Consider the following 27,887-nt stretch of genomic DNA (forward strand, 5'->3'; position numbering starts at 1 on the left):
AGATCTCTTGCAGCATTGGTCAAATGGTTCAAAGAGAATGTTCAGCATTCCTGGGAGTCTCATGATGGAATGTGACTGCATTCAAAAACAGAGTTAGCTGTGAGATCGCTCATAACTATTGCTTAAAAAAAAAAAAAAAAAAGCTTACAGTGGTGTGCATGATTTAGGTAGTATGCTTATGGGCTCTAGATAATGTACCATTTAATTTCTTTATGCAAGAACTTTTATGATATACACCTGATGACTTTGGTATTTTACATTTCAAAAAGTAAACTTAAAGGAAATTCACACTTTGATTCTTAAAGCTTATTAGAAAAATTCTGAAGAGCTAGAGTGTAGTATTTTAAGTATTTTGTGTACTGCTTATTTTTCTTCCTGACTCTGGGATGGGTGGGTGTGCATGTGCACATCAGTATAGGAATGGACATAGCAGGGAAAATTATGAATATCTTTTTTGTTTTCCTTGAAATGAAAATTGGAGTCAGGATTACAGCAGTGGAATGCAGTCATTCAGCCTCTTTCTTTAATTCTTTCTTGCTGCTTATTGTTGGAGGAGCTGCAGGAGTCAAAATGAGAGCTCTGTGTTAAAGTAATATTTTGTAGGGGTCATTTATAGCACAGGCATCAAAGGAAAATAGCACTAGTGTCATTGGTTTATGAGCAGAAAAGTAAAAATCATTTAAAAAAGCCTGATATCCAAATTGCCTTACTTCTAGACATTATCCTCTTCAGTTCTGTTCAAATTGGAAAATGACCTCGTTGTAACCCTTTTGCTGATTTGCATTTTTCAACTTAAACAATTTTTTATTCTGGTTTTCTTATTAATTCTATTTAAAATGCTATTTTAAAAGAAAATAAAATTACAATTAATTGTTGTTTTAAAAAATTGTTTATAGATGAAAGTGACTGCAGGTTAGAACATGGTTCAGTCCTGGTACATAGGTATACACGCTGCAGGGCAAATTTTGGCACAGGCAGAAAACTGGGACTGAAGCTGAGTGAGCAAGAGAGAGGGGAATTAACTGGCTTTACAGTGTATTCTGTTTTTCAGCATATTGAATGAATAATAGTTACATCTCCAAATCTGGTCTAGTGTTTGCTGTTTTGTACATGTACATTTCTTAAAGCATCCCATATTCTTATATAATTGTGCTCTGAATTTGTGACTGATGTCTTTGGCACTCTTGAGGTTATTTTTGACATTAACACATTTTGAAACGTAGTTAAAATATATATTAAAATATATAGTTAAAACGATAGTGCAGATGGCACCATTTTAGATTTCATAAAATTACAGACATGAATTTACCCTCCAGATGGTCAGTTTCATTTTAACATGTGTTTTTATAATGATCCATGTTTTTTCTTTAAAAACAACCCCCCACACACATTGGAAAAAACCTGCTTTTCTGAAATTATAAGATTAAAAAGTTGACTGAATAGCTTTTTTAAAACTGCCAGGACCCAAGTTCAGGTCTTTGCTTTTCTCGTGTTATTGTTAATGCCTAAAGCAGAGTAGGGAGTTGTGCTCAGAATACTTCAGTAGATGTTAGTGGTGAAGCAAAGTGTGACATGGGGGAAGAAGGTAAATAGGGTCTCACCAGGCATGCAAATAAAAAGAGAAAAATGTTTAAGACTAGACTACCACCTATTTTTTCAGTTTACACTTCTACCCTGATATAACGCTGTCCTCGGGATCCAAAAAATCTTACTGCATTATAGGTGAAACTGCGTTATATCGAACTTGCTTTGATCTGCCGGAGTGCGCAGCCCCGCCATGCTGGAGCGCTGCTTTACCGTGTTATATCTGAATTCGTGTTATATCGGGTCGCGTTATATCTGGGTAGAGGTGTACTTGTAAGACTTAACAGTGTGCTCTTCATTCATTGTATCATCTTCCTGCTACTCAGTAGGCTGCCCAACATTTGTGAGGTGGGGAGAAAGGAAAGGGCACTTTTCACTAGTTTAAAAAACCTGAATTATTTTTGTGCTCTGATACCTTAATTTATATTTAAAAACTCACCTTTTCTTCCCTCCAGCTGACATCAAGAGGGGCTCAATAGGTTTAGCTGCTTTTCAAGGGTGGTCCCCATTCAAAATTTTCAGTGTGGTAGTATGGCAGGTCACAAAACCCCCTAGAGTGTATGAAATCTTCTGAGTGTGAGATCTAATAAACACACAGGGTAACTACTTACTAGTTTTAATATGATTTATTTTAAATTGAAATACTGTAGTACAGTTAGACATATGTATGCTGGCAACAATCATTTTGAGTTTTGCTTATTCCTATTGCTTTGCTTTAAAAAGCAAGGAAATTGAGGGAAAATGCAATAATTGATACTTTAATGTATTTAAGCACAAGTTGGTTAGGAAATTTAGGTGGGGTTTTCATAGCAAACATAATACTATTTTGCACAAGCATTAAGGCATTAAAATTCAATCCTGTATAGTAATACAGATGATCACATATGTGGATTGTCTGAAATAGGGTGGCTGTAGGAACCATAATACTCAATTTTTAATTGGGTATTTAAAAAAAATCTCAGCTATCTAGGTTTGCAATAAAATATTTTCTTAATATAAAATGGTATTATTGTTGAAATGTGGTGGAAGATTTCACATCTAGTGCATGTTTGTGAATTGATTAGCAGCTATATGAAATATTTTTCTTATGAAGATGATACTGTGGTAGTTACCTTGCTGTTGTTTGACTATGTTCCTGAGAGACGACAGTCTCAAGAGGAGTGGTAATTTACCTTGTACATAGCTACCATGGAGAATATCCTCAAAACAGAGTGCTAGTTGTACCAAATGAAAGGAGGTCGATTATGAACTGGTTTAGCTTTAGATGTCAGATTGAACCTCCAGACATAGAATTCCAGTGCCTTTATTTGGTGAATATCTAGTTGTCTCACTCCAGTGATGCAAATCATAGGTATATACGTCCTAGTCTCTGTATTTAGATAAATTAGGAGTTGATTGTTACTCCCCTGTACCAATCTGAATTCTCTTGTATCTGACAGATTGAATACTTGCATGTGACATCGTGTGCATTTAGAGAGCTGCTGATGCCTCATGGAAAACTTCATAATACCATTATCTTTAAGAACTACTCTGGCTATAGTGTCATATTTCTCTAGTTTGTTCATTCTTTTTTTTTTTTTTTTTTTTAACAAGAGATGCTTTCATGAAAGTAAGATCAGGTTCTGCTGTTTATTACACACCTAAAATCAAAATGAAAGTTTTCATTTTGACAGTGGGGAAACTAAATTCTGCAGCAAGATTCCCAATTTGTGAGACGTTTTTGGTGCAACAGATGGGAAATTCTGCAGCAACCTAACTTATATTGAAAAATGAATTCAATTTGAAAAAGACTACTAGATGACACTCTGATGCAACTAAATTTTATTCAAAAGAAAAATGATTAGTTAAGCGAACAGGCCTAAATTATTACTATATTTGTATTTACATTTAAAGATGAAATAGCATATTAATGGGTGATTAGTTTACTGCAGGGCCGGCTCCAGGGTTTTGGCTGCCCCAAGTAGCCAAAAAAAAAAAAAAAAAAGACACGGTCGCGATCTGCGGCGGCAATTCGGCGGAAGGCTGGGAGTGAGGGACCGTCCGCTGAATTGCCGCCGAATCGCTTGATCTGCCGCCCCTCTCCGGAGTGGCCGCCCCAAGCACCTGCTTGCCAAGCTGGTACCTGGAGCCGGCCCTGGTTTACTTCCAGAGTGAAGCAGAGCCTCATTCTGGAACATAACAGTACCCTTTTCATATTAATTGGAGCTTCCTCCCAATTTAGCAAGGCTATTTTTTATACTTTATTATTATAATTAGAATTATTGTAAAAAGTAGTTTTTTACTACTTCCTTAATGGCTCTTTTCATTTCACATCATTTAAATGATCATCTGCACTAATGGTTTTCCCATATTATTAATATACATATTTTAATAAAACATTTACAATTTTTAAAACACTTTGCTCAAACTAGTTATATAATCCTGGGTTATGTCTTTGCTAACTTACTTTTTTATAACATTTTGTTTTTAACTTATTTTAACCTCTTTTTACACTTGTAATTTTAAGTTATTTTATACTTTTCTACATTTAGCCTCTCTTAGGCCTACAACTTAACTTTTTTACTTTTTTTTTAACCTAAACTATTTTATAGGCGACAGAGATGTCAGAAGTAGTTTGGAATTATGGTGTAAGTACACTGGTTAGATGTTTCATCTAACACTGTCCGCAGTGAGATGATGATTTTTGACATCTGAAATCATTAATTTTTAGGTTTCAACTTGCCAACCTATTGAAAAGAATGACTGCTCGCATCTGAGTTGTTTCAGGCTGGCAGCTGGACTTGGGAATATAACAGCATTGATTTACACCCTGTACCTTTTCAAGGTTTTCTGCAACCATAAGGGCTACAAATGTATTTTTCAGCCTCAATTAATGGAGGCTTGATTTTATTCAAGAGAGAGAAAAGGAAACAAGTAAATAGAAAGGAAGTAATTCAGAACTCAGTTGAGAAAGGTACCTCTTTCCTGTATAATAGAGCTACTGCAGCCAAAATGTAGGCTGAAAGGCAACCTTGGACCTACATATGTGTTTAAACAGACCTCTGAGACTTTAATGTATGTGGGCAGGCTGTTGAGTTTCAGCACTGAATTCAACATTATTACACTGCTCCAGTAGAGGCAGATGTTAACACACTGCGTGCTACTGAAAAAAGGTGCCAGTAAGATTTTTGTTTGGGTATATCTAAACTAGAAAACCTTAGACTCGTTTTCTGTGTTCTAATGATGCAGCTGCACTGTTGGTAGCTGTGGTGTAAAAGCTAACGTGTTTCTGTCACTGTTACGAAAACCTGCTCCCAGTGCCTTAGTACCGTTATAGCGGTGTCTTTTCTGGCTGCTGCTGCAGTATGGGTAGTAATTTTTCTACGTACACCATTGGTGGTGCAGATTTCGAAAGTGCCTTCGCAACAGTAGCAAATTTAGTGCAGCTAAGAAGAATTAGCACTACTTAATATGTTACTGTTGCAAAGGGAACCTGGATGAGACTGTGTAGTACTTATAGGGCTGAGTTGCAATGAATGGAACTAATAGGCAAATTATAGGCCAGGACGTGTCGCATCGGAGCAGGTGTGTAGGTTTTATACAGTTACTTCAGTGGAAAAATACTAATGAAATTTTTCCCAATCACTTTTTTTAAGTGTCTTTATTAACTTGATTGTTTATTGTACTCCTCCTTCCCCTCACCTATGGGTATTTAAAAAATATCAAAACAGATGGATAAATGCGAAGACATTTATTTTGTTTCTTGGACGCTGGATTAGACAAACCCTTGGTCTGTTCCAGTATGGCGGTGTTCCTTCTAGCATGGAGATCTCAAGTTAAAAAGCAATTGCTCTGTTGTGGTGATGACAGTATAAGGTGCTGAACTATAGATAACAGTGATGATGTGTTGGGACAACATTTGCATTCCTGTGGGCTTGGACTAGTTAGCACTGTAAACATTGCAAAGGTACTTAATAGAAGGACATACACCAGGGAGGAGCATCTTTTGACAGCTGAATAACATATAATTTGTCTACTTAATTAGGACCTGTACTGTTGAGGCTGAAACATGGTCGAAAACTGAATTTCAAAGGCTTACAACTTCACTTTTATAAGGGCTTACACGTTGCAGAATCCCATGTTTTTGAGACCTCCTTGCACTTAACATGTATTGTTAATTTTTTATTTTATAAAATGCATCCATATCATGCTTTTCCATGATAGTCAGCAAAAAGCTGACTCTTCTCTTTTCCTGTCCCTTTGTTCCATGAAATAAACTACATGAACCCATCACCCAACCACACTTCAGATAATAGCCTGAGAAAAGAGGAGTGTCTTACGTAATACCTGAAGTCAGTAGACTCAGAAATGTCTGACTAATGAAGAAGGAAACTCAAGAACCTTTCACTGTGAATAGACTGCAACCAACCAGCCAGCCAGCCAGCCCTCTGAGGTTAAAATCTAGAGATGGTTAGCAATACTTCAGCTGACCTCATGTTTTGACAGTACATTGGGAGAGGTATTCCCTTAGCCAGGGTCCAAGCCGTAATCCTTCACAGATCAATTTCAATATCCTAAATTCTTCCTGGAAGCAAATAATATGCTATTGAAGCAGTCTGAGAATGGGTGTAACGTGATCACTAAGGGCTAACGGTGGCAAGTAGATGGGTAGTGTCATTTTGCATAAATTTTACCTTTCAAATAGCTATTGATGATAGCTCAGCTTATAGGACAATGCCAAAATTGTGGTTTAAAAAAGTCAGCTTTTACGAAGTTTATGGTTTAACAGACTGCTCCTCATTTGAAGCTAATGTTGAAGGTCTAGAATAGGGACTAAAGTAGTATTGTGGCTACTTTTTGTTGTTGTTTTTGTTTACTATGTATTAATTAAGACGATGGCATAGAAAACCCACTTACGGGATCAAACTCCTCAATATTCTGCAATTCCACTTCAATGGCAAAAGTTTCATTGAGTGGCAGCTGAGTTTTGGGATGTCCCTGCCAACCACAGAATCATGCAGATGTTTTTCTTAAATCAATATGTTGATTACACCCTAAGGCCAGGTCTACACTACCCCCCTAATTCGAACTAAGGTACGCAACTTCAGCTACGTGAATAACGTAGCTGAAGTTCGAAGTACCTTAGTTCGAACTTACCTTGGTCCACACTCGGCAGGCAGGCTCCCCCGTCGACTCCGCGGTACTCCTCTTGCTGAGCTGGAGTACCGCAGTCGACGGCGAGCACTTCCAGGTTCGACTTATCGCGTCCAGACTAGACGCGATAAGTCGAACCCAGAAGTTCGATTGCCAGCCGCCGAACTAGCGGGTAAGTGTAGCCAAGGCCTAAGATGAAATCATGACTAACATAGAGACCAGTTCCTCAAAGTGATATCCCAAAAACATTCCCAATATAGAAGTAAAGTCAGAGTCCCAAAGCTAGGGTTACCATTCGTCCGGATTCCCCCGGACATGTCCAGCTTTTTGAGTTAAAAATAGCGTCCAGGGGGAATTTGTAAATGTCCGGACTTCCCCCCCACCCCATGCAGAGCACGCGCGGCTAACAGGGCAGCCGGCCAGATGGTGCCACTTATATGGGGCTCCGACAGCCAGAGAGAGCCCCTCCTCTCCCCTGCAGCTGAGAGCACTCCCTCCCTCCCTGCATTCGCAGATCGCCTCCGGCAGTCTGGAGCTCCTCCCCCGCCCACCCTCCACTGCTGCCCAGCCTACCGGGACGAATGGCTCAGGCCGTTCCTGAGCAAGTTCACAGAGACGTTGGGCGAAGGCCAACAACAAGGGAGCCAGGGGGTCGGAGAAGGGGCAGGGAGGTTTTGGAGGGGGCAGTCAAGAGATGGGGGGGGGGGGGGGGGTCGGGAGTTCGGGGGGGGGCTTTCTGGTGGGGGTGTGGATAAGGTTTTGGGCAGTCAGGGTACAGGTAGGGGGTAGGGTCTTGGGGGGCAGTTAGGGTGTGGGGGGTCTTAGGAGGGGGCAGTCAGGGGACAAGGAGCGGGGGGAGGGTTGGGGGTTCGGGGGGGCGGGAAGTGGGAGGGGGCAGGGGCGTGGCTAGGGCAGGACGGGGGCGGGGCTAGGGCGGGGCTCCTCCCGTCCTCTTTTTTTACTTGCTGAATTATGGTAACCCTACCAAAGCTGTAAAAATAGATGAGCGTGTCTAGGGGTTTTGCCTTTTAGGGCACATACACGCAAGCAGACACCACTTCCTCACTTGGGGCTGTTTTCCCTACAATTGCCTGAGAAAGAGGAGCCTGTATTATAAAGGCCTCCTATTTCTCCCCTTCCCTGGCATGCTTTACCATGAAAAGTGACAGCCAGGCCTTCCCTTTCCCCAGTGTGCTACCAGAGTGGCTCATTCAGCCTCACTTCAAAATTGCATATACAGTGCAACTTTGACTAGGAGGTCTTCAAACCAGAACAAGAGTGCATCTCCAAATAGATTCAGCAGGACAGTAGTACAGATACTGGTTTAAATCAGCAGTATTAGTTGAATATTTCTCAAACCCTCCCATGTATGAGCTAAAAGGGGTAGAAGAGATAACTGAATGGTCAGATCTGGGCAACCAATCGTTGCCAGTTAACCAGTCACTCCATAAATAAGATACATCTAAGGTGATAGGTGTGTGCTGCCAGGTTTAGCTGTAGCAGAGGTCTCTGAGTGGAAGTATTCTATGAAGGCTATGTATTATTATTTAATAGATCTTGTCTCTGAGTTACTGCTGGTCCTGACAGTTTGGTCAATTAGTGATCCAGTGACATGTTTTGTAGAAGTAGGGCTGGTTAACACTGATGTTATGGATAGTTCCAACTTGAATTACATTTTTTCTACCTAGCCTTCCCCAGCAATTTCCATTTGGAAACTGTATTATTCACTCCACAATTGCCACATTTCACTCCATGTGGCTGGCTGAATGATCCCTGTGTATAATTTGTACATCTGTTTGGAATCCTTTAGGATGAAGATCTGTGACACACAGACCTCTGGATGCCAACTGGCAGAGGGCACGGGGTAGATGGGATTACAGGGATCCACTGGGTTCACCCAAAGGATATTGTATAAGGTCTCTAATGAAAGCCTGTGTCACACGGGTCATCAGAACATTGCAAGCCAGGTATGGATGTTGTGTAAGGTGTGTGTGTGTGTGTGTGTGTGTATATATGTGTGTGTGTGTATGTATATATATATATATATATATATATATATATATATACACACACACACACACACACACACACACACACACACACACACACACACACTGAAAACTGCGTTCTTAAGGTCTGTGATTGGGACTGGTCACTAGAAAGCTGGTTTTCTTCAGGCAAGAAATGTCTGTCTATTTACATGTCAGCTAAGTATTGTATAGTTCACAATGGGCATCCCTTTACAGTCTGAGCCGAATGCTAATGAAGGATTGTGAAATCTTCAGAGGAAATTTACAGGAAGAAGTTAACCAGTAAGTGAGAGCCTTGCTTACAAGTAAGGATAATGAACTGTAGGAGGTATAACTATAACCTTTGTCTGGTGGGTTTGCGTCATGAAAAAGGGATCTCAGCCAGACTTGGTTGAAAATGCGGGGAAGAACTTTTGAGTGAGAGATCCTCCTATGTAAAGAACAGGGCCGGCCCACAACATTTTGGCACCTGAGGCAGGGAGCTCAAATGACACCCCATACCCCCTCACTTGGGCCAAAACTTTGAAAGGTCTCAATTCTGCCTTCTTCCTGTTCTTCTCCTCTCATGATACTGCTCTGCTACCTACCCCAATAAAGGAGAACTAACAACTTAAAATGCCTTGTTCAAAAACTTTAAATAACACTTAACTTTCAAATGCCTGAACAGCAAATGTAACTTTTTTGTCTGCATAGTAAACACTGGCATTTTTATCCGTTTGAATAATCAAAGTGGTACTTCCCGTGCCTTCTTTGGTTGCAAAGATTTGAATTGCTTCCTGCTGAAGGTCCACAGTCTGGGCCAGCTCATGCTCTGTTGAGATGGTTGCAAGGCCGACCAGCCTCTCCTGTGTCATTGTGGAGCGTAAATGTGTTTTTTATTAACTTCAGCTTGGAGAAGCTGCGTTCTCCACTGGCAACTGTTACAGGAAGTGTTAGAAGTATGCGCAGAGCAACAAAAGCATTTGGAAAAAGGGTGATCATCTTATTTGTGCACATATATTTCAGAACAGCCTTTGGAGTTGATCCTGATGAAATGTATCTTGAAAGGACTTTCAGTTCATCACCTAAATCACTCGCATCAATATTGCACATGTCATCATGTGTCAACACTGTCTCTAGTGCCCTGCATTGCTGGTGTAGGCCTTCTTCAGGTATAGTGAGGAGTTTTGGAATATCATACAACATCCCAAATATACTGCTGTGTTCCTTGAGCTGCATGAAACGTTCAACTGACTGTATTGCATAATCTAGCACCTGGTTAAAGAATTCAACTTGGAATTGTTGTTTGGGGTCTCTTATGGGACTATCCTGTGCCTCGTAATCAAAATGTCATCTTCGGTGACTCTTGTATTTTTGAATGGGTGGGAAAATAGCTTCAATGTGAAGTTCCTCTGCCAACTTCTGTGCACTCTTCAGAACATTTTGAAATCCCTCATCTGACCAGTAAGAATGTAGGTATGACTTTGCTTTGTCCAGTTGTTCCATTGCTCCAGATATATCCAGGTCAACACCTTGGAGTCTGTTGCTTACAACATTTATTTCAAACAGTATGTCATGCCACAACGCTAAGCCACACAGAAATGTGAAGTTATGTACGTTTCTGGTGATTCCATTTCCCTCTGCCACTGTTCTCCCACGAACAGTTCCTGTCATGGCATTAACCTCCATAATGGCAACTATGGCATCATCTATCTTCCCAATTTGGTGTTTGATAGGCTTTATCGCCTCCACTCAACTTTCCCATCGTGTGACACTCAGTGGTTTGTGTCAGAGAGGATGTTCCCAGATGTTGCTTCAAAATTTGCCATCAATGAGTTGATGTAGAGAAAAATACATAGGTGCTTTTGAATTGTATTAAAAAATTCAGCAGCTTCACTAGAAGCTGATGCTGCATCCCTGACCACCAAGTTCAATGAATGAGAACTGCATGGGACAAAAAAAGCTCGAGGGTTTAACTTTTGGATCTGTGTCTGCACTCCTCTGTTCTTTCCTCTCATGTTGGCACCATTATCGTAGCCCTGACCTCTCATGTCAGCTATCGCAATTCCCATATCTTCGAGCTTTTTAAGAAGCACGTTTGTCATACCAGCTCCTGTAGTATCATCAGTGTCAATAAATTCTAGAAAATGCTCTCTGACAGTCACCATTGCAGGGACATTTCACCAGGTTCTGTTGTTACAAAACGCACCATTAAAGTCATTTGTTCCTCATGGCTGATATCAGGTGTGCAGTCCAGAATAACAGAGTAATATCTCGCTGACTTCAGATGTGTCACAATCTTCTGTTTGACTTTTGTTGCCAGTAACTGTATGATTTTCCAAGGTAGTGGGGTGTGTACATTTCTTGGGTGGTGACTCTTCTTAGATGCTCCTGGAGTACAGCATCAAACTCGGCCATCAGCTCCACAATTTTAAGGAAGTTTCCATTGTTTGGCACATACAGCTGATCTGAAGTGCCATGCAGTGCTAGGTTTTGGGTGGGTAGCAAGCATTCTCACAATGCCACTCAGCCTTCTCAGAACATTTTACCGGTAAAGAGACTCTGATGCAGTCTTCTCTTGATGCTGATCATCTATGGTGGCCTTTAACCTTAGTCTCATCTCAAACTCTTTCCACCTATGGAATGCTCTCTGGTGATTTGCTGCCTTCTCATGGCATGCCAGATTCCTAGCCAGATTTTTCCAGTCCTTTGTTCCTGTAGAACCGAATGTGGTTGGAACATTAGGCTGGAATAGCTTGCCACAAAAACAGCATGCAGCATTCTGGGTTTTTGAGTACATAAGCTATGGCCTCTACACTTTGTCCCCATTGGGGGTTTCAGGCTAGTAATGTGTTTGATGGAAACTTCTGTTTTCATTGTCTTTGGGGAACGTGAAGTTTTTCACTTGCTGTGGCCCATGCAGTACGAGGAAGTCCCTCAGGCTGCTGCTCAAGTGGGTCCACAGTCTGGATCATCTACACTTAAGGAACTAAACTCAGCAGCAGCTGTTTCTTGCGCCCCCACCACACTCTTCTCTGATTTACACTTTTCTTCAGGAATATGCATGGTTACGTCCATTTGAGATGGAGATATGGATGCTGCAGTAGCTGCCAGGTCACCTGCACTCTGACTAACTGGAAGATCAGGCATCTCCTCCCCACTCACATCCTCACTGGGGCCGGAAAGCTCACCGGGAACATTTTGTGTCTATGTATCTCAGGAGAGCTCCTTCCTGCTTAGATAGAAAAGCTTCCTTTGCTTTCTTTCTTTTTCTGAATGCTGCCCCAGAGGGGCGTTTTCTTCTTTCACTCATGACTGCTGTTCTGTACCAGCTATAGTGGCTCTCAACACTCAATTGAAGGGGACAAATAAGCAGGCTGGTAGCAGGGCCTGAGTGAGGGAAGATATCAGCGTCTTAACGGCCTAACTGGCTCCTACTACTTCAGTTGACTGGCTGTTCTCCTCAAGTGGGTTCGGGGAAGCAGCAGGAAACAGGAAGCTCCCTGAGAAGCTGGTGTTAATCAGTTTAGGCTCCTGGGGGTGCTAGAGAGGTACATAAGAGGCGGCTCCTCCTCTCTCTCCCTGCTGCTTTCTGCTATTCCTTCTCACCTTTTTCGCCTGCCTGCCTGTTATGTCTCTTGTGCCCTCCTCTCCAGCACAGCACTCCACCATCTCTGTGCATCAAGAGCAGAGAGAATACATATGCACCAGTAGCAGACACAATTTTCTACACTCTGGGTCCTAGTGCACCCTACCCCCCCCCAGTTTGGCACCTGAGGCAGCCGCCTCAGTTTGCCTCATGGTAAGGCCAGCCCTGCTAAAGAAGGATATAACTTGTTACAACAGAACCTCCGAGTTATGGACACTCAGGAATGGAGGTTGTTTGTAACTCTGAAATGTTCTGTAATTCTTAATAAGACATTAGAATTCAGCCACAGGGGTGTGTGTGTGCGGGTTCTGATTCTCGGGGCACCAGGACTCTGGGTGGGGGGCTCAGGGCTTTTGCCCCACAGGAGCACCAGGGCTCAGGGCTTTAGGCCTGGGGGGAGTGCAGGGGCTTCAGCCCTGCAGCTCTGTTCCTGGCTTCTACCCTGTGTGTGTGTGTGTGTGTGTGTGTGTGTGTGGGGAGGGGGGGCGCTCAGGGCTCCCCATGGCTCTGCTCCAGGTTTCAGCGGGGGGAGGGGTCACTGGGGCTCCGGGCTTTAGCTACGGAGGGGAGCGCTTGGGTTGAAACCAGCACTCCCCTTGTAGCTAAAGCCATGAGCCCCAACAGAATCACAGGGCTGAAGCCCTGAGCCCCAGCACTCCCCCTGCATGTAAAACCCTGAGTCCTGGCGCTCCTGAGGGTGAGAAGCCCCGTATAACACCCCCACACCCCCAGCCCGGAACCCTGACCTCTCCCATGGCTGCAGCTCCAACCACCCCATGGCTGAAGCCCTGAGGCAGTACAGTCCTTGCGGGGGGTGTGTGTGTGTGTGTGTGGTGGGTGTTTTTTGGCTCTGCTGCTGCCTGATGAATTACTTCCGGTTCCACATGGTGTCTGGTTGACGGGTAAGTCCGTAACTCTGGTGTTTGTATCTTTTAGGTTCTACTGTAGTTAAGTTTATTCTCAAGAAAGTGTATTTTTATTTTGTTTTATACGCAACCGTTTGTTCCCATCGCCCACTGGTTTTCATTTGAATCTGTGTTTTCTTAATTTTTCTTTTGTTTTATAATTGAACTTGGGTGCAGTGTGTAATACAGGAACGGTGGCCTCAGATAAAATTTGGTAAAGTGTTTGTACACTTTCTTTGGGAACAGAGGATCTGGGATTTCTGTAGGCAGTCAGTGATGAGGGGCTGGATACCACAGGGGGACTCTTTTTAAAGGGACCTGGGCCGGGAGTGCATGTGTTGTCGACCTGTGAGACAAAGGGCTTGTCTATACTGCACACTAAGTTGGCGCTGCTGCGATCAATGCAGCCATGTCAACTTAGCGGGTCTGGTGAAGACGCGATGAGTCGATGGGCGAGCATTCTCCCGTCGACTTCAGTACTCCACCTCCTTCTCCAGACGATATAGCATGGAATAGACACCATGTTAAGTCGATGTAAGCTACATTGCTCCGAGGTGATTTTTTTCACACTTCTAAGTGACATAACTTACATCGACTTAAGCAGCAGTGTAGACCAGGCCAAAGACAGGACTGGTGTAAACCAGAAGAGCTTACTTGAGTGGGTAGCAAGTGGTGGTGGGGAGCTAACATCCAGCTAGCACAGGCAAGACTCCCTCATGGGGGAGACGATGGTAACAAGGTAACTTTCAGCCTTCAGCCCCCAAGAAGTGTCACAAGACCCTCTTTCTGTAAATATAAGACTAGTATTACCATTTTCTAGATGTTCAGGTGAAAGGTTAGATAAGTGATAGGCATACTGTGGAAGGTTCTCTTAGGAAAATCCTGCCTAATTTCTGCTGTTCTTTTTAACCTCCTGGAGTCTGGACATAAGGTTGATACCATCCTTTATTTGTCAGTTTTTAGATATTGTTGATAGCTTGTGTTTTTTTATCTGGAATAGATCAACATTGCTGAAGTCCTTGAATCCTAAGTTTCAGGAAACAGAATTTACCTTGATTGATTTTTCTGTATTCACATTTACTCACCTCAGAACAATTAGGCCTCAAGCCTGCAATTTATAACACATCTCTGAATCTGCATGGAGAGCCCCTATAAGTCAGTGGGGCTCTGCACCTGTGCAAGTGTTTACTCACACTTTTTGTAAATTGCAGGATTGGGACCTAAGAACATAATCAAACAATGGTTTCTTCTTTGTGTCATAAGCGACCTACTATTAGCCAACTTCTTTTAAGTTCACACCCTTCTAGTCAGCAGAGAAGCCATCTTTAAAGCACCTGCTGGAGGCCTGGGCCCTTGAATGTCGTCTTCCCTCCCTTTGGGCAAGGAGTGTTGGGTATTCTGCCCTCTGGGGCCTAACAATGTTGATCCTTTGACCCATTCAGATGACACATCTATAGCCATGTGAATTCTTCCGAAATCATGTTGGCCTAGGACTTTATACCCAAAATTGACTCTCCACATGGCAGCATGTTTCTATATCCACCCAAAAATTCTGCACATTTTTAAAATTAAAATTACTTCACAATGAGGATCACTCAGGTTTGATTTGTTTTTTGTATTGATAACTTTTTCACGGCAGGATTAACACTTGGTCTGTTAAAGTGAGAGAGCCAATTAAAAAAATCTTTCCAGAGGTACAAGAGTTGGTGAGACATGACATGGGTATTTGAAAAGAGACCTAGATAAGAATCGGGGAACTACAGACTGGTTAATTTCAGTTCACCTCTATATTGTGAATGATTCTCAATCTGTTGGGGACAAAAAGAAAACAAGTATAGGCTAGTTAAAGATGGCCAGGAAGGGCTTACAAAAGGTAGACCATACTTCACAAACTTGACTGATTTTTTTTTTTTTTTCCTTTGAGGGCATGGCAGTGGGAAAGTGTTTTAGTTTGAAGCAGTTACTGTCTGTTTAGATATGTCTATCACTGTAGTTTGAGCTCCCACCTGGACTTCAACACATTATGGGTGGGACTCACAAAAGCTGTGTTGTCCTAACTCCTCTCCTGTTGAAGTAAGTCGGAGTTTTATCATTGACTTAAATAGGCCAGTTCCTACAGCTGTATATTGACATTGAGTTAAATCCACTGTATTTAAGAACCTCTTGGACAAATAACTGAAGTGTCTAGGTATCAATGCTGCATAGGAATCTGATAGTTCAATTTTCAATTGGTTTTGAAAACAGATTTCAAACCAGAGGCCAAAGAGTGATAAGTTAAGGAGAGTTACTCATCTAGTTTTGGGAGTTCACCAATGCAGTTGGGACAAGTCTAACCCTTGAACTAAACTTTTCATGTCATACAGTGCGCTAGAAGACTTGAGTATTCAACAAGATTTACAATTTTTCAGTTGATATGAAAGTAGGACTGATCCATACAAGGAGAAAGTGGGGAGGAATGTAGAGGGCTTGAAGGAAAACCGAAGGGCCTAGATGATAAGTAGCTTATGAAATTTAAAATAAAAGGTGCAATTTAAAAGAGGAAAGCATAAAGCAATAATGATGAGACTGACAACAGCAAAAAAAAAAAATTATTGTACAAAGTAATCTGGGGGGAGGAAAAAAGAAAACATCAAGTCGCCCTGGCCCCCAGAAAATCTAAACTGATACTGGCAAAGAGGGATGTTAGCAGGGGGAAAACTTACTGCAGCTGCTAAAAATCTTTGCTGAAATATGGCCTATTGCACGTGATGAACATGGAGGAAAAATGCTAATTCTTTCTCACTGCAGCATTTATTACCTAACTGGCCTGCCTCCTCCGCTCTTGGCGTCTTTTTGCAGTAACTTCACTTCTACAAAGACTTTTCCAAAGTCTTCCTCCAGGTTTTCTCAGAACTTGGACTGGCTATGATGTCTGTGATCTGGAAATGTAAACTTGTCCCACCTAGCAATAGTTGCTAAGTGGGACATGGTTTCTAGCCTCCTGACTGCATAGACTGTTAAATAGATACAGAAGGTTTCTAACGAACTTATGCACCCAAACCTTTAGCTTTTTCCTCCTCTTCTAAACTTTTCACAGAAGCACTTATGACGGCTTTGACAAAAACACATGCATGCACCAAAACCCAAAAAGATAGCAGTAAGGGGCTGTAATTCTTGCAGTGCCATGCTATCCTTCAGTCTAGTATATATGGCTGGGTTTTTAGTACTAAAAACATTTCGTACCCAGCATTTTTCAGGGTGCTGTAGAATCTATGACATGTATGCTTCCTGTCATATATCTGGACAGGCTTCTGTCAGAAAGACCTCAGCCATGATAATCTTGGTGCTTCTGAAAAAGTGATGAATGGGTGCTTGCCTGAACTCTGGTGTTGACTACCAATGCTCTCAAGTTTAGAAATCAGAATGGGGTATTTTAGTGTACTAAGTAAGGCCATATCTGTAATATTGTGTACAAAGCTACAGCTACTATTCAGCTAAGCTTTTTTCTTGGCTCTGAATCATAAATCTCTTGACATATTTTCATGGTCCCTGCTTTGATCCCATTGGTTCTCTTTCTCGTAGCTATGGCTTCTGCTAAACCACAGGGTGAATCTGTCCCCGCAGCTTTTCATGTTTAATATTTAGATAAAGCAGTCCTCAGCCAGGCACAGGGATTCTTCCCTAAGGCAATGCAAGGGAGATGTAAGAGAATGTTGACCCCAATCTCTTCCATATCCTTTCCTAATGAGGGAAGAACTGGGCTTGGAGACAGCTAAATGTGGCCTGAACAGACGATGCTGTTTCTACAAGACTGACTCTTCATGTTTTCTTGGCTTACCAGCTTCAAAAAGGTTTCTTAGATGCCCTCTTTGTAGGCATGTTGGGAAACTGAAATGCACATTCAGCAGATAGAGCTTTTGGTTTTAAGGTTTCTTGAGCCACTGTTGATTGAATTTAATAATCTCTGTCTTTTCATTTCCTCCTAGTTCTTTACTTAAAACCTATTGGTCTTTACTGGTGCTGTTTAAATCTGAGAAAATATTTTGGTTGTTTCAAACTGTTTCAGCCTATTCAGATAATCATCTTTCAAAAGCTAAAGTTTCTGTAGAGAACTAATTGGATGTGTTCTCTTTTTTCCATTTTCAAACCTGAAGGGAGAAGGATAAATGCAGGGTAGACTTTCTTTAAAAGCATAAAAGGGAAAAGTAAGATGCATGGCTGCCTGTGGTAGTTGCTGAACAATTGTGGGTGTTATCAGTTTGCTTGGCTGCTACAGCTGCATTTAACAATTTCCCTTTTCCATATTTTTCAATTTATCAAAACTGAGATTTTTCTCATTCTCTGGCAACATGGTGGCCACCATCCTTCTGGCTATGGAGAACTGGACACCCTTTGGAGCCAGTCAGTACCACTTGATAATTTACTAAGGAGGCTGCTATTCAACAGTATGAAGGAGAAATTTGGGATAAGTAAAAGGATTTTATTAAAACTGAGTATATTTTGAGTCTCTAAGGTTGGTGACTATTCTGCTATGTTTAAAACAACAGTATTGGAATTTCAGGTTCCATGAGCTCAAAAAAGCCTTGTCACTATTGTTTGAATTTAAAAAAATGTTCGGATACATACATGTTGCTAAATTCAATATGATTTGTCATAGCCAGAAGGCTGATACATTTCAGATTCTTTTCTTGAATAGACAAAAAGAACAAATGAGAGAACCTCTCAGGATTTATTCTAGTGAGATTTCTCAAAATTATCTTGTTTTTGCCTCTCCCATGCCTTTTTTTCCCTAAGAATGCATAATTTAGATGTACCAGAATATATTTTAAGTATACTAAACAGTTCTGCCAATTTGCTGTCTTGCTGACTTGACAGATGGGGGAGGAAGGGGAAAGTCCTTGTTCCTGAATCTCATCACTGCATAGCTCTGACACTGTTGTACCATACGGACAAAAGCTGAGTCAGAGCAGAGAAGCAATCTGCGCTATAGGCAGGCATGGCCCAGTTCAGGATTTTAGACTGCATGATCAACCACAACTGGAGTTTGATATGTAACCTGTATTGTGCTTGGAGCGGTCAGGTTTGTCTATTCACTCTATTTAACTGTTTATGAAGAGAGGATTTTATAATTATTTTGTCAAAAAGAAAAAGCTCCAAACGACCTTCCCCTCCCCATTCCCCAAGAATCCTGTTAGAAACATCTATAAAGCAAGGCTTACCTTTAACCATAGAGTAATCATGTGTAAATGGTAAATTGTTGTGTATTGCATATGCTTTCACTATAACTGCTTGATATATAGAGATATATATTTTAATTCTTAAAGTACTGACTGTAAACTGTCCCTGCAGAGGCTTCAGTTTTGAAGGTTTAACTTTGTAAATTGCAGGAAAGAATCCAGCATGCAATGGCTAGCTCAAGAAAGAGGGGAAATACAAAACAAAAACCCACCCCCCATCAAAAAACATTTTTAAAATCAATCTCGCTTTTTAATTTACTGTTCTAATATGATTCTAAACTTCCTCGACTATTTTGATAAAGGGAAAGGCTGCTCTCTTCTGTTTGTTTGGGATAGAAGTGCTTGTCATTACAAGATGAAGTTCAGATACACAGAACTATGTTTTAAAAGCACATAAGCTAAAATAAATGAACACCCCCAGGAGACTATTAGGCTCCATGCTGTCCCTATTAAAAACTAGACAGTGTTCTTTATGGCAGAACTGAAGAGAAGCCATAGATTGAGTTTTAGAAGATGTTTGTTTATAAAGAGTGCAATTTTCATTATTTAAAATACTGCTATCCAGCTGTCATAATATTTTCAGAGCAGTCTATATTTTACTTTGATTATGCCTAACAAACTTCATGCAAACCACTGAAAATAGGACTCTAGGTAATGCACATATTTCACGATCATTCCTATATAATGTAGGGGAAATTGCTATTTGTTTGTATAAACCTATAACTTAACTTTCTAGATACCTTGCTGGTTCAAAAATAACTCCCAGGCTTCACTAGTCCCTTTCAACTCCTTTTTTTTAAACTATAAAGAAGTCTTGAACATCTTATTTATATTGTTGCATGTTAATTAAATCACTTACTTTTTTTAACTGATACAGATTTGGGCAATAACTGTCAACATCTCTGTCTCTGTGCTAATGTATTTTTAAAGTCAGATCTATTGAAAACTTTTAATATTTGCAATTAGCTTGATTAGTTGCACATCTGATTATCTAGTAATTTGCAGTTGAAAATGTAACTTTGTTGCTTGCTCTTCTACCTCTCCAATACTACCTTTTTTACTAGTTGTTTTCTTTCTTTCTTTCTTTAATTTATTTATTTATTTATTTAAGAAGCTGCATCATAGCTGGGCTTTTTGCCAGGACACTGAGTTTTCTCAGGAGATTGTCCTTCATATTGTGGGGAATTTCAAGGAAGGGGAAACTTCAAGCCTTATGGTTTCAAAGAGACTTGAGCAAAAAACTGTTTACATTATGGAGTAATGGACTCTAGGTGCTCAAAGTGACAAGAAATGACAAATGTTTCTATTAAGTCTAAATATACACATAAATGGGCCTCTTTTCTCTTTAGTTTTCATTATATTCCCTACAGTGTCTCATTACATTTCTGAATCTGTTTTGATTTCTAATCTAGTTTGCTCAGAGGTGGCAAGAAATTACCTGCTTAGAGTTCAGTATAAAACACAAATCAAGGCTGACTACTACCTGTATTCCAGAAATCAAGAAGACTAAAGAAAAGGGGTGGGATTGTGTCCCATGGTTTATTTAAACATTCTGACTAAATCATAGGTTGATATTAACATGTACAAACTGTGTGGGGATGAGTTTTTATGACTGCACAATAGAGAAAAGTAAACAGAATAAAGCAAGCAGGGATTCACATAGCTGACAAAAAGCTAGAATGAGATTAATTTTAATTTATTACCCTATCTTACAATATTTTTCTAAAGCAAATTAGGCCTTTATTTTGAAATTTGAAGTAAGATGCTTTCAGTAATTAAGCATAACTAATGTATTAATTTTTAGTTGATAAATACTTCTGAAATGCCTTGTCTTGCTAACTTTATTTAAAAAAAAATGGAGGAATGCTGCATAGCTTTTCCCATAAGTAAAATTAAAATCCCTTTGTCGGTGGTGTACTTGTTTAATAGCTTTTCTCTGCGCCTTCATGTTTGTTTATGTGTAAATAGTCTTTTCCTGTGGATTTGGATGGCCCCGACTACAGCTAACGCTATACAGTATGTGTGGCAGATGCTTGAACAGGGACCTACCACCCTCCCCCCCCCCGACAGGGACCTGCACCCCCTGTACATTGTGGAGCCAACCTCTCTCAAGCTCCCTACTTCATAGTGTTTAAAGAGAGTGTAGGTGGGAAAGGAGATGTATGGGGGCAGGTTTAGTCTGCTGCAGCTGTGGGTGCATGTATCTACCAGCTATTCCTCCCACATCCTGTGAATGGGGAGCACAGCACTAGTTTGAGCTCCTGTAGCCTCCATGAACAGTTCTGCATTTTAGTGTGATTCCATTCCCCTTGACCCCAGTAGAACTCCAGAGCCGTTCCTAATTACATGAGCTGTGTGTTGGCTGTAGGTTTGCACCCTCTGGGGAAAAATATTTTTGTTCTGAATAGCCACTTAATATATTTTTGAGAGAAAAAGAAGCTTGCTGGGTTAGTAATAAGTATATGCAATTACTCATTAATGTAATGGAAGAGACATCTTACCCCTGGAGGCCCCTTTTTTCTATTACAACACCTAGAGGTGTGTTTTTTTTTTTGTTTGTTTGTTTTTTTCAAGGCAGGAAAATGCACTAATATGAGAAAGGCAAAGGATATTTTCTGCTCAGTACTGGGTGTCTAAGATTTTAAGAACAAGCATTATGGTCTTATCAAAAAGCAAAGTTAGTGTAACTGGGAACTACTGGGTCTTATGTGGAGCTGTAATTGTTTTTATTTTTGTTAGGTTTTGTATTCTGACGACATCCTGTATGTGTGTATTAAAAAGTTATATTTTAAATTATGTAATGTTTGACACTAAGATGTAAACTTACAGGGACAAATCCTTCGCTGATATAAATCCGTGTTGTTCCTCTGACTTCAGTGGGTTAGGGTTTTCACTGCAAGCCCTGTGGGATGATGACAACAATGTGTTTCACAGGGTGCCACCTATATCTTCACTTGAAAGCTGTCACATCTCATTTTTAATTTAACGTAAGATTATGCCAAAACAAATTAAGCATTTTTTTTCTTTCACTTTTTTTCTTCTTTATTGGGCCACATTTTGGCTTCTCCCCCACCCTTTCTTAAAATCACCTCATTTCTCACTGTGTGCTGAGATCTCCTGCTGCTCCTTTCTTGCATCATGTCTGACTACATCCATCTCCAGGGAGATGGGTAGTTTCAACAGTGGGAGATGCACAGACTGCTTAAAACTTCCACATGATTGCAAAATTTAAGGATTAGTTAGGGGGGGGGGGTAGCAGATGGCAAGCTTATATCATGTGGGAGATTTGTCTTCTAGAAACAGATTTACATGCAAGCCTGTTTGTGTTGTATGCATCTCCAAATTGTTCCATCAGAATAATAGATTATTAATCCCAATGTTAACAGATTCCAGTCTTTCTGACAGGACTAATAATTCTCAATCTGTTTTTTGAGGACTTAGCTTTATCTTTTGAAAATTATGTAAAAATTCACAATGAACTGTGAGTGTTACAAGGAATTGGTGTACAAAGACTTGAAGTATCAGAAACAAAAATCAGTAGAGTGAAGTGTAACCTAAAGAAGCTTTCTCTTTTGGCAAATGTATGGAAAATAACAGCACAAACTGTACCTTTACTCAGCAACCTACCTTGGTTCTTTCTTTAACATGGAGGTGGAGGAACAGTTTCTCCACGTTCGTTCGTTCATTCATTCATTCATTTATGGAGCTTTGAGGATACATAATTTCCTCAGCCTTTAAGATGCATACATACCCTTGAAGGTGATTCTATCCACTTTCTGGTAAAGGTGAACTGCACAGACCAAGTATTTGTGAGTTGATCAATACCTTTTCTATAATTGATCACGGGGGTTGTTTTTGAATAAAGTAAGGCTCTCATTTTCCTCGCTCCCTTCACAAACATTCAAGAGACAATGAATTGAATCCCATAGCCATGAAGAAGACAGCCCCCACTAGGCCATGAGTCTCCTGATATAACAGCTTTTATTAATTTATTGAGGAGCAGAGCTTCTGAATGTTGTTTCCATCAAGAATGGAATTCTTCATTGTAGCTAATCACATGGTTTCATTGTAAAGAATAGGTCTGACTATTTGAATGGGTGGAGTTAGAGGTCTTTCTAGTACTCTATATGCAGAAGTAGGTATATAATAAGGAGGCTTGTTATGCTTATATTCTATGTTGGAATAATGCATAGAGTGTTATGGCTTTTTAGTGACAATATAATAGTTCTGTTCATTGTCCTGGGTTTTCTTTTCATATAAAGTAGTGCAGTTCCCTCTGCTTCCAAATCTTGTAAAGTAATTTTGGGGAAAGAGAATGAAAACAGTGCAGTAGCCTAACTATCACATTGCATACAAGCTTCAGAATGTAGAAATGCTGCAGAGATTGCTGCACTGCAGGGATATTCTTCTTCAGGAGAGTGTTAACATTAAAAAAGCTTTACCAAATTAATCATTTCTCAGTTAATCTAAAAGATAACAAAATAACAAGGATGGCTAAATTCCTTTTGGGAATGACTGCAGGTTGATGGCTATTTGGCAATTTTTACATTTTGCATTGGATATTTTCATACAGTACTCATATTTTTGCATTCTACCTCCCTTCTCTTCCCCAGGAAATCTATGCATAATGCATTTTCATCTTTCATTAGTTGTGCAGTGATTTTTTTGTATTATATTTGTTTTAGAATTTTTTTAAAAGGTATAAAATTATTCATTAAAGGAAACCATTGATGGTTGAATTCCCTCTTGATGGATGTACCTGTTACAAAAGTATTATTTGATGTTTGTAAATACTGGAAAATAATTTGGCAGCAGTAAGCAGTTCAAAAAATAGTGATAGCCATGCAAATACAAGTAGATTTAATTTATATATGTTAAATATATTTTATTAATACAGTTTCGTGTTTAAAATAGACAGTCTTTCCTGGCTGGCATCCCAAGTGTACGTTTATCGGTCTCTGCATTGGCTGCTATTAGAGAAGCACCTTCAGCACAAACTATTTGGAAGCATGGAACTTACTTTTGACCACATCACAGGTCATTGAAAAAGCTTCTGGTTTTACCGCCTGCCACAGACTGGTGCAGACAACTTCCTTTCTCCTTTTTGTCTCTCTTTTTATCCAGCTATTTACTTACATGACATGTTTGACCTCTGGCATGAAGAGTTGGAATTCCCAGGTGGATTCAGAATTTGGGTTTACTACATGTTGCCACAAACACATTTTAATAAGGATGCCCTTAGGTAATAGACTTTTATGTTTTTGTGGCCTCTGTTTTTGTTTGCAATATTCTGTAAGGACAAAAACCGGCAAAAGTTTCTTTCTCTATCCTCTATGTAGAGAAGTTAGGATGGCTGTGTTTTAGCATAATGTGTGGTTTTAATTTAGTCTTTGTGTACCACGTCGGCTTGTAATGGAGAGCCAACATAGGGAGCACAAAATGTGGGATGTACCATAATTTGGTCTTTTGTATGTATGGAGTTCTTTAAACTCTTAATGTGTAATCTGGAAACTTTCCTATTGCATTGTACATTGATGGTAGAAAAAATTGTCTTAGAAATGTAACCTTGTCTCTCTTAGAGTGTTTTTAACAACTATATTTTATGCCTATAGTTTTACACCTCAGTGTTGAGTACAGTACAATTCATAGATTCCAAGGCCAGTAGGGACCATTGTGTTAATCTAGGACCCAAAATAATTCCTAGAGCATATCTTTTAGGAAAACATCCAGTCTTGATTTAAAGTAATTAGGTTTACAGTGTTGATTAAAAGCAAGCTTTAATAGGCTGGATTTGTGTGGGGGCAGTGGTGGGTCTAGGTGTTAGTTTCATAATGTCTGAGACAGCAAGAAAGCTAAGGGAATAAGACTCTCAACTTTTGGCTGATGAATTACCTTTTTGTGGAATGTTTAGGTTTGAAATGGAAAACCTTTCTATAAAATCTGTTATGTAGTTTGTTATTCTAAAAGCTGTCTCTTTAGGGGCCAGGTAAATCTTTTGAAGGTGGAATCTTAAAAAGCTGAAAGAATGGCTCTAAGAATAGCAATCAAAGATGGCCTCCTGGTTAGGGTGCTAGCTTGGACCTGAGAGACAGGTTCTGTTCCCTGCTCCATCACAGACTTTGTGACCTCATTCAAGTCACTAAGGCCTGGTCTATATGTTGGTTTAACTAAATTGTTGCAACTTTGCATGTTTAATTTAACAAGTACAATTTATTTGTGTATACAAACCCTTAATGTCTATGTGGTGTGTCAATTTCCTATGTGTAAAATGGGAATAAAAATACTACTTACCTCACAGTTGGTGTGTGGATAAATACATTAAAGATTGTGAGACGCTCAGTGCTACAGAAATGGGGGCCAACACGAATATCTACTATAGGTAGGTAGAAAAATGTCCACAACTACTTAATGTTTTGTAGTGGAAACCAGATGCAGAGTCCAATTCTGTGCTTCTGCTGAAAACAGAGTAGAACTTCTGCTCAGTGTTCTAACTGTGCAATGAATTACATTAAAAATAAAGTCCTAGGTCAAGGATGCGGCCTTGTTTTCCTCTTTTGGGTAAGGAGTTGCCGTGAGACACGGTCTTCTACTGGCAATGCAGCCAGTTGGGAGACATCTGGACTCTACTGCTGGCACAGTGTAAATCATTGTGGCAAGACATAGCCTCAAACTATGATGATGAGATTGGCATGCACAGAAACAGTGCTTGTACTGCTGGCATCATTTGCTATTTAGTCTGAAGGTGGTTCTGCCTGTGGTTAATGAAGCAGAGTTACTCTCTGAAGGCCAGATGTTGTGCTGTACATTATGTCTGATTAGTGCTTGTGCAAACCTGTCTCAGGTGTGTAACAAAGTGTGTACTGTAATGGGCTCTGATGAGAGTATAGTGGGAGACAGAATGTAATGGATAGCGTGGCCCCATCTCTCAAAGATCTGGTCGTTTCAAGTAGGGAAGCGGAGATCCTGTCTATCTCCTTCATACCCTCTCAGCAGCCATTTCACCTAGGAGCATTAATAAGTCTTTTTCAGCACTTACAGGAAGTGGAGTGGGGCATGGAAGAGCTGTGTGGGAGTGTGGATCCTCTAGCTGTCCCTCTGGTACTGGAAGAGAGAGCTGGCAAGGCAGTGACAGGCAGCCCCTCTAGGCAAATCATTTGTTATTATTTCTGAGCCACTGGGAAAGCTTTTTTTAGCTCCTCCTCTGAGGGTTTGATCCCTTTTCCTTCTCCCCTTCCAAGTCTTGTTGCTGGAAACCTCTTTTTTGGCAATGAGAATCCCCATCATGCAGTGATGTTACCTGTTGGTAACAAGCTCAGCCTTCACTACTGAAGAAGGAATTTAACCAACTTAAGCTCACATCTGACAATTTTTGCTGTTGATATGCTACCAGTCCTGCAGATGTTTCCTTTCTTTCCAATTTAAAGAGGATGTAGCTGTTAAAGAATGGAGGCCTCTGTTAATTAAGCTATAATAAAACAAGGAAGCCCTTAATTTCTTTTTGTTTTGAATTTTTTTTACCCGAATTAGATGGAATTTTAATATTTTTAGTACTATTAAACTTAGTGGTCTGGCATTGGTCTGTAAAGGGACACATTAATGACAAGACATAAACAGAACTGCAAATATATTTTTTTGTGGAGGATACAAATGACAATTGCCAAGGTGGTCAGGGGTGCAACTCCATGCTCTGGGTATCTCTAAATTTCTAACTGCCAGAAGCTGGGACTGGACTATAGGGGATGGATCACTGGATAAATTGCCCTGTTCTGTTCGTTCCCTTTGAAGCATCTGGCACTGACCACTGTCTGGCAGTATACTGGGCTAGATGGATCATTGGCCTGATTCAGTATGGCCAGTCTTATGTTCTCATGTGTTGGGATATCCTGTTCTCCCATGTTTTCCTCTGTGGGGTGTTTTTTTTTTGGTTGTTTTTGTATTTTGTATTTTTTTTTAAGCAGTGTTCCCTGAAATCTTCTGTTATGTAAAGTATAGGGCCTGATCAAAGTTGCACTGATTTAAATAAAGTTAGTTTAAATAGTAGTTGAATCAATTTAACTAAAATCAGTTTAAACTTCTGTGTGTCAACCTGGCCTAATCTGCTATTTAAAAAATAATAATAAAAACAACTTTTTTCTTTATCTCCTTTGGAGAAATAGATCCTCAAATGGAAAGTGATATGTCAATATCCTTTTCTGATATTAAGAAGCATTCAGTTTAGAGACTAAACAAAACTCCTGACGTTTCCTGAAATTACCCCCCTACAGATTAGGAAGACGAGATGGGTGAGGTAATATCTTTTATTGGACAAACTTCTGTTGGGGCGAGAGACTAGCTTTCGAGCTACACAGAGCTCTTCTTCAGATCTGGGAAAGGTACTCTGAACCTGCAAGCTAAATACAAAGTGGAACAGATTATTTAGCATAGGTGTGAAGTATCAGGGGGTAGCCGTGTTAGTCTGTATCCACAAAACCAACAAGGAGTCCGGTGGCACCTTAAAGACTAACAGATTTATTTGGGCATAAGCTTTCGTGAGTAAAAAAATCTCACTTCTTCAGATGCCCAAATAAATCTGTAGTCTTTAAGGTGCCACTGGACTCCTTGTTGTTAGAATACACCTCTACCTTGATATAACGCTGTCCTCGAGAGCCAAAAAATCTTACCGCGTTATAGGTGAAACCGCGTTATATCGAACTTGCTTTGATCCACTGGAGTGCGCAGCGCGCCCCCCCCCCCCGGAGCACTGCTTTACCGTGTTATATCCGAATTCGTGTTATATCGGGGCGCGTTATATAGGGGTAGCGGTGTATGTGCTAACTACCTATGCTAAGGGACCATGCAAAGTGGAATGGCCTGTTAACACCTCTGCAGTCATTGGACAAAATCCTGCAAGTTGTCAGAAGTCACTGTAAGGGCTTGTCTAGACTGCCACATTACAGCGCTGCAACTTTCTCCCTCAGGAGTGTGAATTCCCCCCCCCCCTCCCATCATGCTCTGCAAGTTTCAGCGCTGTTTTTCACACCTCTGAGCGACAAAAGTTTTGCTGACATAAGTGCTAGTGTAGATATGGCCTAAGAGTTTGGTGAAGATGGTGAAGGCAGGAATAATATACTAATTAAATCATCCCCTTCACAGTGGAAAACTTATTAGCATGCAAGTGACTCTTTTTCCCTAAGCACTACCATAGTGTTCTTCTGAAATTTCATGGCTGAAACTGGAAACAGAGGGAGTGTTCATGGTTTGGATCTTATTGCATTGTTTCTTTTCGTGACTTGTTAATTTTTTTTGTACACTGCAGTCAATGAATTGGCAAGTTAATGACCAAACCTTTGTAATAGTGGGAGGCTGTCTTTGACTCATTTTGCTATTCCAACATCAACATTTCTGGGTGGCT

General features: G+C 40.4%; 1 protein-coding gene across 26 annotated transcripts in view; it reads left to right on the forward strand.

Annotated features, from left to right (window-relative positions):
• Positions 1-27,887, forward strand: part of ARHGAP21 (Rho GTPase activating protein 21) — a 198,831-nt gene that overhangs the window by 43,320 nt on the left and 127,624 nt on the right. For 3 of the 26 annotated variants that reach the window (XR_010599121.1, XR_002888059.3, XM_024100990.3), the window contains exon 1: positions 17,479-18,339. The exons of 13 other annotated variants lie outside the window; for them this stretch is intronic. Coding sequence is in view for 5 of the 13 variants with exons in the window: in XM_024100990.3 (XP_023956758.2) it covers positions 18,256-18,339 (84 nt within the window). In the remaining 8 variants the exon portion in view is untranslated. Of the gene's footprint in view, positions 1-17,469; positions 18,340-27,887 lie in introns of those variants that run through there. 10 more of the 26 variants (XR_256477.5, XR_006176274.2, XM_005302798.5 and 7 more) reach the window with 8 other exon arrangements.

The sequence above is a fragment of the Chrysemys picta genome, chromosome 2, assembly GCF_011386835.1.
Source record: "Chrysemys picta bellii isolate R12L10 chromosome 2, ASM1138683v2, whole genome shotgun sequence".
Classification (NCBI taxonomy): Eukaryota; Metazoa; Chordata; order Testudines; family Emydidae; genus Chrysemys; species Chrysemys picta.